Below are 12,196 nucleotides of genomic sequence, written 5' to 3'. Positions count from 1 at the left end.
CTTGCAGCCATCAGTGTTTCTCCAACTGCTGGAGTTAAATTTCCTCCCATCAGAGCAGTCCGGAAGCAGGCTGTGGGGAAGTGTCACCAGCTCCACAGAAGCCTGCAATGAAGGACAGACTACTCTCTCCTCTTTCTGTAAACCATGGCTTAAACGAACATTTATAACGTCTTTGCAGGCAAGCTCTCCACTTGGGGGAAAAAAGATTTCAGAAGCTGGATTCTGACAAAGTATAGTTTGCACTAAGGTTTTTTTGAACAGGGTTTCCTAATGAGAAGAAAAAAAATCTACTGAAAATGTTATACAAAGTCCTTATACCCTTCCCATAAAGATGCTGAAAACAGCCTCAGCCCTTAGGCTTAAATAGTCAACACCAAAGAAAAGAAACAGGCATGCCTGGGGCTCCTGACCATTTAACTTTGTCCTGTACTTGCAGACACTAAGTCACAGGCTATGTGAGTGAAGGGAAGACAACAGCAACTCATCATTTTGCTTCTGGCATTTTTTACTCAATTCCAACATTTCTTTACAAACAGCTGGAAAATTTCACTCCCACTGGCAGAGCAGAGATCAGACTCTCAGAAATGTAACCATTAACATGCAGAAGAGCCAATTTGCTCACCCTTAAACCACCAGGGTTATACAGTAAAGTACTGACATGAGTCATGTTGCAGTAATGTGGCTGGGCCTTATGTAGGCTGGGCTCTGTACAAAATGCAAACAAGAAGATTCCTGCTCTGAAGAGTCTGAAATCTTCCCTTCAGACAAAATACCCTTTTTTTTCTAGTGATTTGAAAAAGAAAAGTACCTAAAAATGAATACTGGGCTCCATAACAGTTGCTTGCTAGCACTGAGCACCCTCCCCCTCCCAATCCCACCCACCCGACAGGCCTCAGAGCAAGTCACAGGCTGGTCCCCCTCATCTTGCTTTCTCCCGAGGGAAGATTTCAAGACAAGACCAACATCATCAGGAAACTGAGAAGCAGAGCGGGCAGGAGGTGGAAGGCCATGGCACCCAGGGGAGCTGAGGATGGTGCTAGAGGAAAAAGAGGGGGTATCAGTGCAAAGAACCCAACAACTGAACCATTTCCCCATGGGGGAGACCATCCCATTACACCACATGCAGGGAAGATCTTTGGCTTTCCGAGCACAAAGTAACCATTCCTAATAGGATCTCCCAGTCACATCCCAAATCCAACACATGTGGGAGCAGGATGCTGTGGAAGTGCTCACTCAGCTGAGATGTTCAGGTAGCGAGGATGTTCCCAGTGGGATTACAGAATTGCCTCTTCTTGGGCCCAGGCTGTGCTGCAAGGCTCCTCAGAACTGAATTTGCTGCTCCTCGAAGCCAGGAGGCAAAGGGAGGAGGTGAGCGCTACCCAGTGCGTTTCAGGGGGGCTGGGTGGATGTGCAGTGACGAGTGCCACTCGAGGGGTCCACAGCAGCCAAGAGCCACAGTCTCTGCTCCCTCTGAAAAGGGAGTGGCCGGCAGGACTTGCTGGGGCCTTGGCACAAGCACGGCCAAGAGCAGGACCAGAGCTGTTTGGCAGCACTGCTCAATGCAACCGCCTGCTTGAGCACGGCTGTGACTGACTGGTTCCCAGGGAGCTACATCAGCTGGTGCATTCGGTTCCCTTACACAGATGACTGAAAACACCTCACCTCCCTAAGGCAGTTTTTCCTCCTTGCTGTTAGCCAAAAATAAATATTTAAAGCATGCCACTCAGAAGTCCTAATATACTACGTACTCTGAAACTTAGGCGTGATCACATTGATGTAACCTTCCTGTGTTCCCCCAATGAGCCCAACACCCAGTTTATCCAGGTCGGATTGTTTCTGCATTTGAATCCATTCTCGGATGGGTGACTTCTTCTGCACAGTCGTCAGTGCTTTGAGATTCACTCCCAGCAAGTCCTTTACTTCAGCAGGCGTCAGGCTCTACAGAAAAATCAAAGAGCAAGACTTAGACATATAAGCACAGGAATGGAAATAAAACCTGTGACCAAGGACTTGGTGAAGTTTCCATTAACAGAAGTGTTAAGAACAGGAAAGAAGCTTCTTTTGAGTGGTTTCAGTTGGGACAATCTTGCCTTAGGCTAGGGGCATGAAAATGATTTCTCAAAGCTCACTTCTGTTGTCCTCTGACGAAAAGGCCATGCTGGAGTACACTGGGTCAAAGCTAGAATCATAGCTGCCCCTCCATAACACTGCACCTCCTGTTGTGGCTTTTACCTTTCTCGAAAGACTGCACTGCCCATTTTGAGCTCGGTGTGTGGTTCTTCACCTTGCTTACATCCTCACCCAAGACTCCTCTTCTACACCCAAGCAGGGCCCCAGTCCCTGCCTAGATCACAGGGCTTTCTTCCAAAATAGACAGTATTAGAACAGCAGCATATCCCTGACTGTCAGCACTCCTGGCACTAAGCTAGGAGATTTGGTACACAGCTTTGGACTGGGGCAAAGCGAAGGATTATCACATTGCCTAGTGGAATCCTGCTCCCTGCTACTATGTCTATGAAAGCCTGGTCTTGGGAAATTCCCCACTAAGGCTGGGCAAGCATCTATGTATGACTCCAAACCACTCTTCTGAAGAAGCTTCAAGCTGGTCCTCCTCTTTCCACTACTGCAACATCATTCTGAATTTGATGGAGTGACTCCTGATTTACACCAACGGATAATGAGACCAGAAGTGACCAGCTAGCATGATACAATGCATGGAATGAAACACTCTCATGGTCCAGCTCACCAGCAAAGAGTCTCTTCTTAACTTTGTGAAAGTTTCAATATCCATGTTCACTCGGTCCTTGCTTAGAGCTCTGAGATCCACAGCAGGAGCACCCCCTAGGAGCAAAAAGAGAAAGCATATCAAGGTACGGAGGACGGTCCTCAAATGAGGACTGTTGTGTATTCGTATAGGCTAGAGCTAGAATATGCTTTCATAGCGTCTCCAAAGTTTATTAGCCCAGGGCTCCTAGCAAAAAGGGTTCTAACTGGAAAAAACTATGGAGGCTAGTTCATTTTACTGGGAAACCTTATCCTGTTGGCCATTAAACAAACCTGCATCAATGCAGATGCTAGAACAAGTATCTCCCATCCAGCTACTCTATTGGTCAACATGGAAAATCTTTGTTTTGTGACATGGGGAAGGCTATGAGGTAAGCCTAAAAACACAACATAAAGAGAACATTCCTGCATTAGCAGCTGGATTTACTAGGGTATCTAACAGATCTTACCCATCCCAAAAGCCCTAAGTTTGATTTTCTCTGCAACAGTTTGACAATCTGTTCAGGGGATTTTAAGTCAAGTACAGAATCTCTCAAGATTATTTCCTGAACCTGTAAGTTGGAAAAGATTCAAGCCTCCCTGAACTTTCAAAAGTTTGGCTTCAAAAATTCAACACTTTTACGGCATATGACCCCAATTCAGCTTCTGGCTAAGACCCATCTCTTTCCCTGTAACATGCTTCCTTCCCCCCCCGCACCAAACACACCTACCTAGATATGGTTTAATAAGAGTATAGTAAGCACGTGAATTATGCTGGTCTGAGAAAGCACGTTTTGCTTTAGGGTACAAGATGTCTTTAGTAAGCTGTGAACAGGCTGAAGGATCAAGAGATGCTGTTCTGCAGAAAAATGAAGATTTATGTAAAAAAGAAAGGTTTTTATTATATTTATTTTAATGTTTTCAATAAAATAATTGAAATATGAATAAATTTTGAACCATTCTGAACATCTGAGTTTCTCTACATAGGATAGGTTACCTTCTCCTCCAGTACAATCCTGGGCATTTCCCAGTGGATAGATGAGGTACAGGGAAAAGCTAAACGAACAAATAATGGCTCAGTCTCCTGATCAAAATACTATATCTGATAAGGTATCATGGCTCAGACAGCACATTACAAGCTGAATGTTTGTAAAGACATAGGATTTAATTAATTTCATTTAACCCTCTTTGAAAGGAAGCTGAATTAATTTTCATTAACTCTTTCACACGCACACAGATAAAAACATGCACACAGATCATTACTGTTGTCAGCTGAGGTATATTAAAGAAAACTTGACTGCAAATCTGAGCCCTTCCTGGTAGGACTAAGAATGGCAGGCTTTCAAACCTGGATGTGGAACAGATACTAAAGCTGCTTACTAGATTTCCTTTCACTTTCAGACGGAGAGAAAAGGAACCTGCAATTGCTGATAGGAAGGTGCTTTTGCAAGAGGCAAGGAGCGCCACAATACTTGACTCACTTCAAGCTGTTGGAGTCTATCGCATTCAACTCAGTTGTATTTAGAAGGCACACATATCTCATTCCAATTGCGTTCAGCACAGGGGCGGTCAAACGATTTCCCAAGGTAACATATCGTTTAATCATTTCGGCAGCCTAAAAACATATATTAAGTTTTTTTTAAAAGTTAATTTGAACCAGAATTTATGTTTTTATCCTCAAAAGAGAAACAAATGCAATAATTACAAAAATAAAATTGAAACATTTCAAGTCTATTTGCTTGGACATCAAGGATAGGCCAATCATCTCTGAACCCACTGAGCTAGTCCTAAACCAGCAGCTCCCAAAACAGGAAGCAAACATGGGCAGGAAAGCAAAATCGGAACACGCACCATGCTGTCAGAGGGCTGATTCTGTAGCAAGGCAGCCAGCACGTCAGCTGAACTTATCTTCCATTTGCTAACGTCCTCAGGGGTGAGAAAATCAGCCAGGGTGCCCAGTTTGGGGAGCAGACTTTCAGGATACCCGTCAGGATGTGTCTGCGGAAAGACTGTTGTTATTGCTATGGACACTCATTATCATGCCTGTGATGATGAATTTATGCTCTTTGCAAAATTGATGTGGAAAACTATAAAAGGTCTGCAAGCAACAATAAACAAAAGCCAGTGAAAATATATGAGCATGTCTATCCTTTTCTCCTTGGCAGCCCAGGCAAGCGAGCCCCAGGGAGGGAACGACACCCGCAGCAATATGAACCAACTCAACATGGACCTGAATTGGCAGCGTGCCCTTGCAGTGGTGAAGGCTAATCCAATACTGGGCTTCACCAGTAACAGCGCAGTCAGCCAGTTGAAGGAAGTGATTATTCCCCTCTGTTTGGCACTTGTGAGACCCACCTGGATACTACACACGGTTTTGGGCTTCACAGTACAAGAAAAACTCCAACAAACTGGAACAAGTCTAGCAGAGGGCCACGCTGGTCGGGGGGCTGGAGCACAGTCTGAACAAGAGAAGGCTAGGAGAGGATTTTATCACTATCCTTCAACTACCTAATGGGATATTAGAGAGGGGATGGAGCCAGACTCTTCTGAGAGTTGCATAGTGAAAAAATGAGGGTCAACAGACAAGGAAAATTTTGATATCAAGAAAAACATTTTCACAGTAAAGGTGGTCAAACACGGGAACAGGAGCTCAGAGAGATGGTGGAGTCTCCATCCTTGGAGATACTAAAACTCAACTGGACAGGTTCCTGAGCAACCTCATCCATAGATAATCCTACATTCTTCAGCCTGGCATTACCTTATCCAGATGCCTCTTCAGCACAGCTAACTGCTCAACAGTGAAGGGGTAGCTCAGTATCTGAGAGAGGTGATTATCCAGAGAGACATTCTTCAAGCAAGCCTGTAACTGCTCAGCGGTATAGTAAATAGGCATCATATCATCCTCAAGAACTTTTTGTGTTATCTTCTTGTCAGGTGGGCATTCTGTTTGAGGCAAGAATCAAATGTGCCCAGCATTACATTCTTTTGCTTTAAGCTTTGAATGTTTCCTTGCTGGAGATGGACAAGGGTGGACTTACGGTTCCACCCTCCTCCTGGGCAACCTACCACTATGAGTTTCATAGCCCAAGTCAGACATGTTCAGGGTGTCCCACAAGAACTAGGGTCAACCCTGACATCAAGGGGAAGACTGCCATCAGGGGTCAGTGAAAGCTCTCATACCAGCAGCACGCTTATGCCGAGAAGGCAGGAGTTCTTCGACAATGGAGGCCAGCTGTTCCCTTGACAGAGATGAATCATGGGCAAAGTTTTTCAGCCAAAGGGTTAAAACATTCTGCAAAGAAAACTTCTCATCAGGAAGATTTTGCAAATCCTGGGCATTTCACCTGCAGAACAAGTTGCTACTCACACAGACAAGAAACCTTATTATTGAAGTACCAAGGGCAGCAGACTGCCCGCTATAAATCTAGAAACCTTTCCCTGGTGAGCTAAAGGCAAATTTCTAAATGCTTAAACTCAGTCATTTATGGGGTGTGGAATATGATAATCTCCCCACAAAGTACTGTACATAGTTAGTACTGCTTTCCACCTCTGGTGCTTTTCAGATATTTACAGAAAGTGAGTGATCTAGATTGGCAGTTCCCAGCTTTCTGGCTTGATCAACCCTCACCCCTCATAGACCGTCTGGCACCTTTGGCACCAGGCTTTTAACTGAAGATGCTGCTGATAAGTTATCTGCTGAACAGATCCCCTCATCCTCATGGAACACAGTTTGGGAACCACTGACCTAGAAACCATGCTCCTTCCAAACTGCAGGACATAACAGTGCTTCCCAAACTCCCCACTTTCCTGTTTGTAACCCACCTTGGGGATCTTCTGCAAGATGCTGTGATCAAACACAGGAATCAATTCACTGAGCTCGTTCAAGGTAGAAGCTGACCACACTGAAGGAGGCCTGAATCCAAAATCAGCAGCAATCAGATTTCAAGAAAGAAAAAAAAAGAAAAAAACCCAAACTTAAAAACTGCCAGGATTATGTCCTTGTAACATTGTAAGTTAATAAAACGGAAGGTTTCCATCCTAAAATTTCCTTGATCACTTCCTGCTACACAAAACTTCATTCCAGCAGTGCAGGAGCAACTGTCAGTGCCATAAACAGGGGCAGCAGGATGAGGAAACGTCATGGAACAGATACATTATTTTCTTAAGCATGAACACTAAAGTCTCACTATTAACTAAGCACGAATACCCATTGCTCACTATTAATGATCCAGTGCCAAGGTCTCAGAGCATTTGACACAGGGAGGGAAAATATTTTCTCTCTCTTGGACAATGTCTGTTAGATAAAGCCAAGAAAGCCCGAGAGATTCAGGGATTTATTAAACATCTATCAGTTTGACTGGAGGAAACAAAAAGACTTCTCAGAGCCAGTGGTTGAAAAACAGCTAGAGTCTACCTCAATTCACCAGGACAGTCTCAGAGAAACTTCATTATTGAAAAATAGGCCAAAAAAAGGCTTTTATAACTATGGCAGGCAAGACACAGATGACTATTTTTCAGTAGAATTCCAGTCAAGCTAAAGAAGTTCAAAAACAAACAAACAAACAAAAAAAAAACCCCACAAACAATGTAAAAGGCCCAATGTAAAATTCAAAACCAACAAAATAGTCAAGGTTTTGATCAAGCTGGTTGGCTGGAGTTCACTCAGGTCTCAACTGGACAAGCGCTTTGTTTTATCTGAGGTGTTTTGCTCATGCCCAGAAGGAAAAAAAAAAAAAATCATACCCGAATGTAGTGTTTCCACTGCTGATAACACTCCTAATAGCCTCCTCTTGATCAGGCAGGAAAGATTCACATTGGCTTAATGGCTTCAGCAAAATTCCACCAGAACTTCTAATGTATTCTCCACTCAGGTCACAGACCAGACGACCCAGAACCTCTGCATTTTCCTCATCTACTTGTGTGCCAGGAATCTTCTAAAGTAATACAAGATAGAGGTGTTAAATAGGCCTGGCTGCCACTGTAGGAAGGAGCACTCCTGCTCCTGCTGACAGCTGACAACTCCAAGTTCTCACCAGCCTTGTGCAAAACCGTCCCCTTGACCACATACCAAACATGCTAAAGCTTCCAACAGCAGCTGTTTCCGCTGGGAGGACTCTCTTTGCAGAACATCAAGATTTGCTTTCCCAATATTAGCAAAGTATTGCCAACAGCTTCCTGTCGTTGCATAGTCTGAAGGACTAGAAAGACAAATACTCCATAAATTCTAGTGAATGGTATCAGACAGTTGATCGGGTTTAATGTTGTTCAATATAAGGCTTCCTACACCACAGACTCTTTCTAAACTCTACGCAGTTATTCTTCCCAAAGATCATAGTCCATGTTTTTTAAAAATTCACATTCACCTTACAGAATCTATTGTGAGACTCAGTTTAAAATTGTTCAGGCTCTGGCTACAGAATCACAGTGGGAAGCTATTGGAACAACAAAATTCCACTCTACTGATTGTTCTCTTTGATGTTGTTAGTGAAAGTATATTCACAGAGGCCAGAAAGTACTAAAAACCCATAATGATCTCATATCCAGACAAACTTATTTAAAAAGAGCTTCACACCCTTTTACTAATATGATGGATTGTTGAGTCTGAAAGGACCTCAAAATTGAATGGCCTTTTGAAAGCATTCTGCAATCTGCTTTCCTTTCTGTAAGGACACCTGAACAAGCTGGGAACATATGTCATATATGAGGTAGTCATTACTAGCTGACTTCTAAAATAACATCTCTTTTTCCCACTAAGGGCTAAGGCAACGCAGGAAAACCACAGTATGGTTACCTTAAAAACAGTAACAGGTCTTTAGGATAGCTGTCTAGATCCTTGGGAATCCCATGCAGTGTCACCATTTCCACCAAGCACCTCAGCTGAAAGGACAGCAGAGTTTACATCAAAGAAAAAAAACCAGTATGAAAACATAAGAAAGTAAAGCAAAAGGAAAGAATGTGCTCTGTTCCAAAGTAAGATAAAAAGAAGACAGAACTCAGAGGTTTTGGTTCCTGAGAAACCTAGCCAGTTGGGCTGTGACTTCACCTGTCTTCAGAGAAATTCAGAGCCATGGGATGAAGACAAAGGACCCATTCCTTTGGTTCTAGTCCCACAAACGGGAAGTGCTTGAGTTCTAAATGAATGATTCCGATTACCACTTTCACGACAATATCAAAAATTGCATTTTAGCATATGGGATCTGACCTGGTCTTCTCCTAGCTTGACATTCTTCTGCTTCATGACTTTGGCCAGCTGCTGAAGACTTTCCATTTCCATCTCATTGGCAACTGCACATGTGAAGCCTTGGAGGACAGACTGGGAAAGCCTGAATATCCAAAGAAAGCAAATCACAGGGACAATGACATCAGGAGGAAAGTCAACGCTAATCACATTTGTAATGAACGTATTACAAGTATTACAAGCATAAACCTCTAGTCTCAAAGCCTGAAGTTCTCCAAACTCCATCCCCTCAAAATCATCAGTCTTGACATATGTGGGAGATCAGAAGCCATCGCTGGCCAAATAAACATAATCTGGGGACTTGTACTAGAAGCTAAAAGGTAGACACTACTGGCCCCAGTAGTATTGCTGAACCCCAATTTAACCAGTCTGCCTCCCTGTGTTTTCAGCAAATGCCATCCTTCAAAACTGAAGGGGAGTTGTGCAGATCTTCACCACAGAACATAATTTTCACAGGCTGGGACAGCTCAGGGAAAAGTCCTTAAAACTTTATTTGCTTTTTATATGGAGAAGCTTCTACTGTGAAATCAACATGACACTGATGCCGATTCCATTGTTTTTCCCAGATATATTTCATTGTTTGCATCATTTTCCATCGCAGATAAAAGAGTTGGCAAAAGAGACATACATCGTTCTTACTAGATTTCAATCCCTGGAATAGCACTGTGTAAGACTGACATGTTCTCCAACTAGAAATGTCTTCCACAGTTAGAAGCATGGATTCCAAGTGCAGTCCAAGCCAGCAGCATTGTTTTAGGAAGCAAGTTGGCCTTATGGATACATTTTGCAGCTGACACCCTGGTACACCTTGGTGCTGCCTGTCCGCGTTTGGGTTTGCATGGTATTTGCTGCCTCTTGCTGTGGACTGAATGTGGTGGATTTGCCACATGCGACAAAGGGTCAGCAAACATGGAAAATGGTAAGAGAGGAAAAAAAATGCTACCTGCTGAAATCAGGCTCTGTCTTTATCACATCACTGAAAAACATGGCAGCCTGTGGAGCAAAGCCAAAGAGAATCAATGGTTTACCAAGCTCTTCTGCAACACTCAGCTGTACTTTCAGACAGATTTGCAGCGTGAACTGATACCCCTACAGTGTCAAAGGCTGACTCTGAGGGGTAGGAAGGAAACAAACTGCTAGCATATTACCTGTTCTCGGGTCCACGTTTTCTGATTGAGATCCTGAATATTAGGCTTTTCTTTCCCAAACAGAAGCAATGATTTTGGAATGTAACTGGTGAAAGCATCAGGGATGTACTTAACCAGGTCAGCAGGGTGGCCAACACTGGAGGAAATCTAAAAAAAATACATATAATTCAAACCCTGTGGCTAAAATAAACAGTTGTTGGGGAAGAAATGAAGTGGAGAGAGACTGGGCAAATTCCCCTGCTTATCACATGGGCATTTCTCAGAGACCTAATGCTATGAAATATTTCCTGTTTGACATATCTGTCAGACTGAGAGCTGCTTGCAGCTAATACCTGGGGCCCTGACTGGGAACGATCCTGCCTGTATCAGTTTCCCAGCTCCTGGCTCTAGCCCCTAAAAATGTGAGACAGGCCAGAAAGAATGGGCGCTTCTTCCCTCTCTGGCAACCCAAACAATATCTCAGCTTGCTGAAGGGCACAGTTCAGAGCAATCCTGTGGTGAAGGAGATGTTACTCCCCTAAAGCTTGGCACAGAGCCCTGATGGCTTGCTGCCCCAGGACAAGCTTGAGGCAGAGTCCCAAGTGCCAAGCACAGGTCAGAGTCTTTCCTGCCAGGAGGCTGAATAGCAGCAAACTTGAATGCTACATGTGCAACTTGAAAGCTAAAATCATGGCCAGCAAAAAGATCAAAAGAGGTCCAAATCCTACACAGTCATATGGATGAAACAAAATAGCACATTGCTAGAGGATCAGTCTGCCCTTAAATGGCCTGAGTTGCCTTTGCTTCTTACATGTTCTCAGTCCGAACCCTGGCCATAACTTTTCCCTGAAGGCATATTCTGAAGTCATTAGGGAGTAGTTTCTTTGACCACCCTGTAGAGCAGCTGTGTCTTTTCTGACACTAGCCCAAAGAGACTAGGCATGGTGTGGTGGCCGGCAGCCAAGGATGCCTATACAGACACAGCGACAAGGACTGGAGACGCCTGTCTCTGCTGCACCCTTGGGTTAGCAATCACAAACAGCCCTGAGGGAACATGATCTGGGTGTGCGCGTGTGTGCCAATGCCTGGGCTCAGGTAACCACCAGCACTCTCAGCTCTGAGTCACTGGGGTTTTCTTCAGGACATTACAAGTGAGCAGAGAAATAATTTCACCTTTTCCACAAACGCCATTTTCAGAGCAGAGGGTAGGGTCACCATTTGCTGAACAAACTCAGGCAACTTAATGGCTTCCAAGATCACCTTTGGAGGCAGACTTTGAAGTGTGCTGCTGTTGAGGCCAGCCACCAAGCTGCCTAGCTTCGCCAGGCTCTGGCCATCTGTGATCTGAAAGGCAATGCATACAGGCAAGAGGACGTTACAGGCCATACATCATTATTTTTGCAGCTACAGCAATACCAGGTGTGAGGTGCATATGTGGACCTTATTATTTGTACCTGATAGCCAGAGCTGAGCAATTTGTTGACAATAGTGCTGGACTGCTCAGTGTTCCAGCCATGAACTTCACTCAGGGCAGAAAGAGATGCTTCAATGTCCTTACCACTGATGCTATTCTCAATCTGGGATACGGACAGCCCAACGGCAGCCTGGCCCAATGCATGCAGGATTGCAGGCGGGAAATGTTCAAACTTTCTCACCAAAGAGGATGCAACCTGAAAAGGTCCCATACAGACAGAAAAGGAAGTCAGAGGAACAATGAGGGGACCCTACCGGATCCCATGACCTTTGGATGTCTTAAATCACTGAACTTTCTGCTTTATAGGCTTTTGTGATGAAGCCTGGTGATGGACTTCCTCTACCTACTAAGATTTTGCTGACCGCAAAACAGCGGCCAGAGGCCACAATAAAAAAGCAAAATGACCTACAGGACCATACAGAGGAGGAGACACAATAATTGACACCAAACCTTCTGATTAGGCCAATTACTTCCAACTGCTCTTCCTGGCAACCCCAAATCCAATATCACTCCCAGATTTGTGAACCCTCTTCCATGTGGGAGACTCATTCCCCCAAGGGAAGTCGCACTGGGCAGAAGAGCCACTCCATTGCC

The 12,196-nt window shown here is 44.3% G+C and overlaps 1 protein-coding gene across 6 annotated transcripts in view; it reads right to left on the bottom strand.

Annotated features, from left to right (window-relative positions):
• Positions 1-487: 487 nt before the first annotated feature.
• MSLN (mesothelin) overlaps positions 488-12,196 on the bottom strand; it is a 39,071-nt gene continuing 27,362 nt past the window's right edge. For all 6 annotated transcript variants that reach the window (XM_026095169.2, XM_026095166.2, XM_064520057.1 and 3 more), the window contains 17 exons: positions 11,583-11,798; positions 11,302-11,472; positions 10,150-10,296; positions 9,945-9,994; positions 8,966-9,086; positions 8,555-8,640; positions 7,832-7,961; positions 7,507-7,697; positions 6,586-6,676; positions 5,944-6,055; positions 5,522-5,706; positions 4,615-4,761; positions 4,245-4,378; positions 3,495-3,622; positions 2,747-2,841; positions 1,749-1,938; positions 488-1,036 (listed from right to left, as the gene is read on the bottom strand). In XM_026095169.2, coding sequence (XP_025950954.2) covers positions 948-1,036; positions 1,749-1,938; positions 2,747-2,841; positions 3,495-3,622; positions 4,245-4,378; positions 4,615-4,761; positions 5,522-5,706; positions 5,944-6,055; positions 6,586-6,676; positions 7,507-7,697; positions 7,832-7,961; positions 8,555-8,640; positions 8,966-9,086; positions 9,945-9,994; positions 10,150-10,296; positions 11,302-11,472; positions 11,583-11,798 — 2,283 coding nt within the window. In that variant the 3' untranslated portion in view covers positions 488-947. The remainder of the gene's footprint in view (positions 1,037-1,748; positions 1,939-2,746; positions 2,842-3,494; positions 3,623-4,244; positions 4,379-4,614; positions 4,762-5,521; positions 5,707-5,943; positions 6,056-6,585; positions 6,677-7,506; positions 7,698-7,831; positions 7,962-8,554; positions 8,641-8,965; positions 9,087-9,944; positions 9,995-10,149; positions 10,297-11,301; positions 11,473-11,582; positions 11,799-12,196) is intronic.

The sequence above is a fragment of the Dromaius novaehollandiae genome, chromosome 14, assembly GCF_036370855.1.
Source record: "Dromaius novaehollandiae isolate bDroNov1 chromosome 14, bDroNov1.hap1, whole genome shotgun sequence".
Taxonomy (NCBI): Eukaryota; Metazoa; Chordata; class Aves; order Casuariiformes; family Dromaiidae; genus Dromaius; species Dromaius novaehollandiae.
Note: the sequence above shows the minus strand (reverse complement) of the source record. Positions and strands in the feature narration are given on the sequence as shown.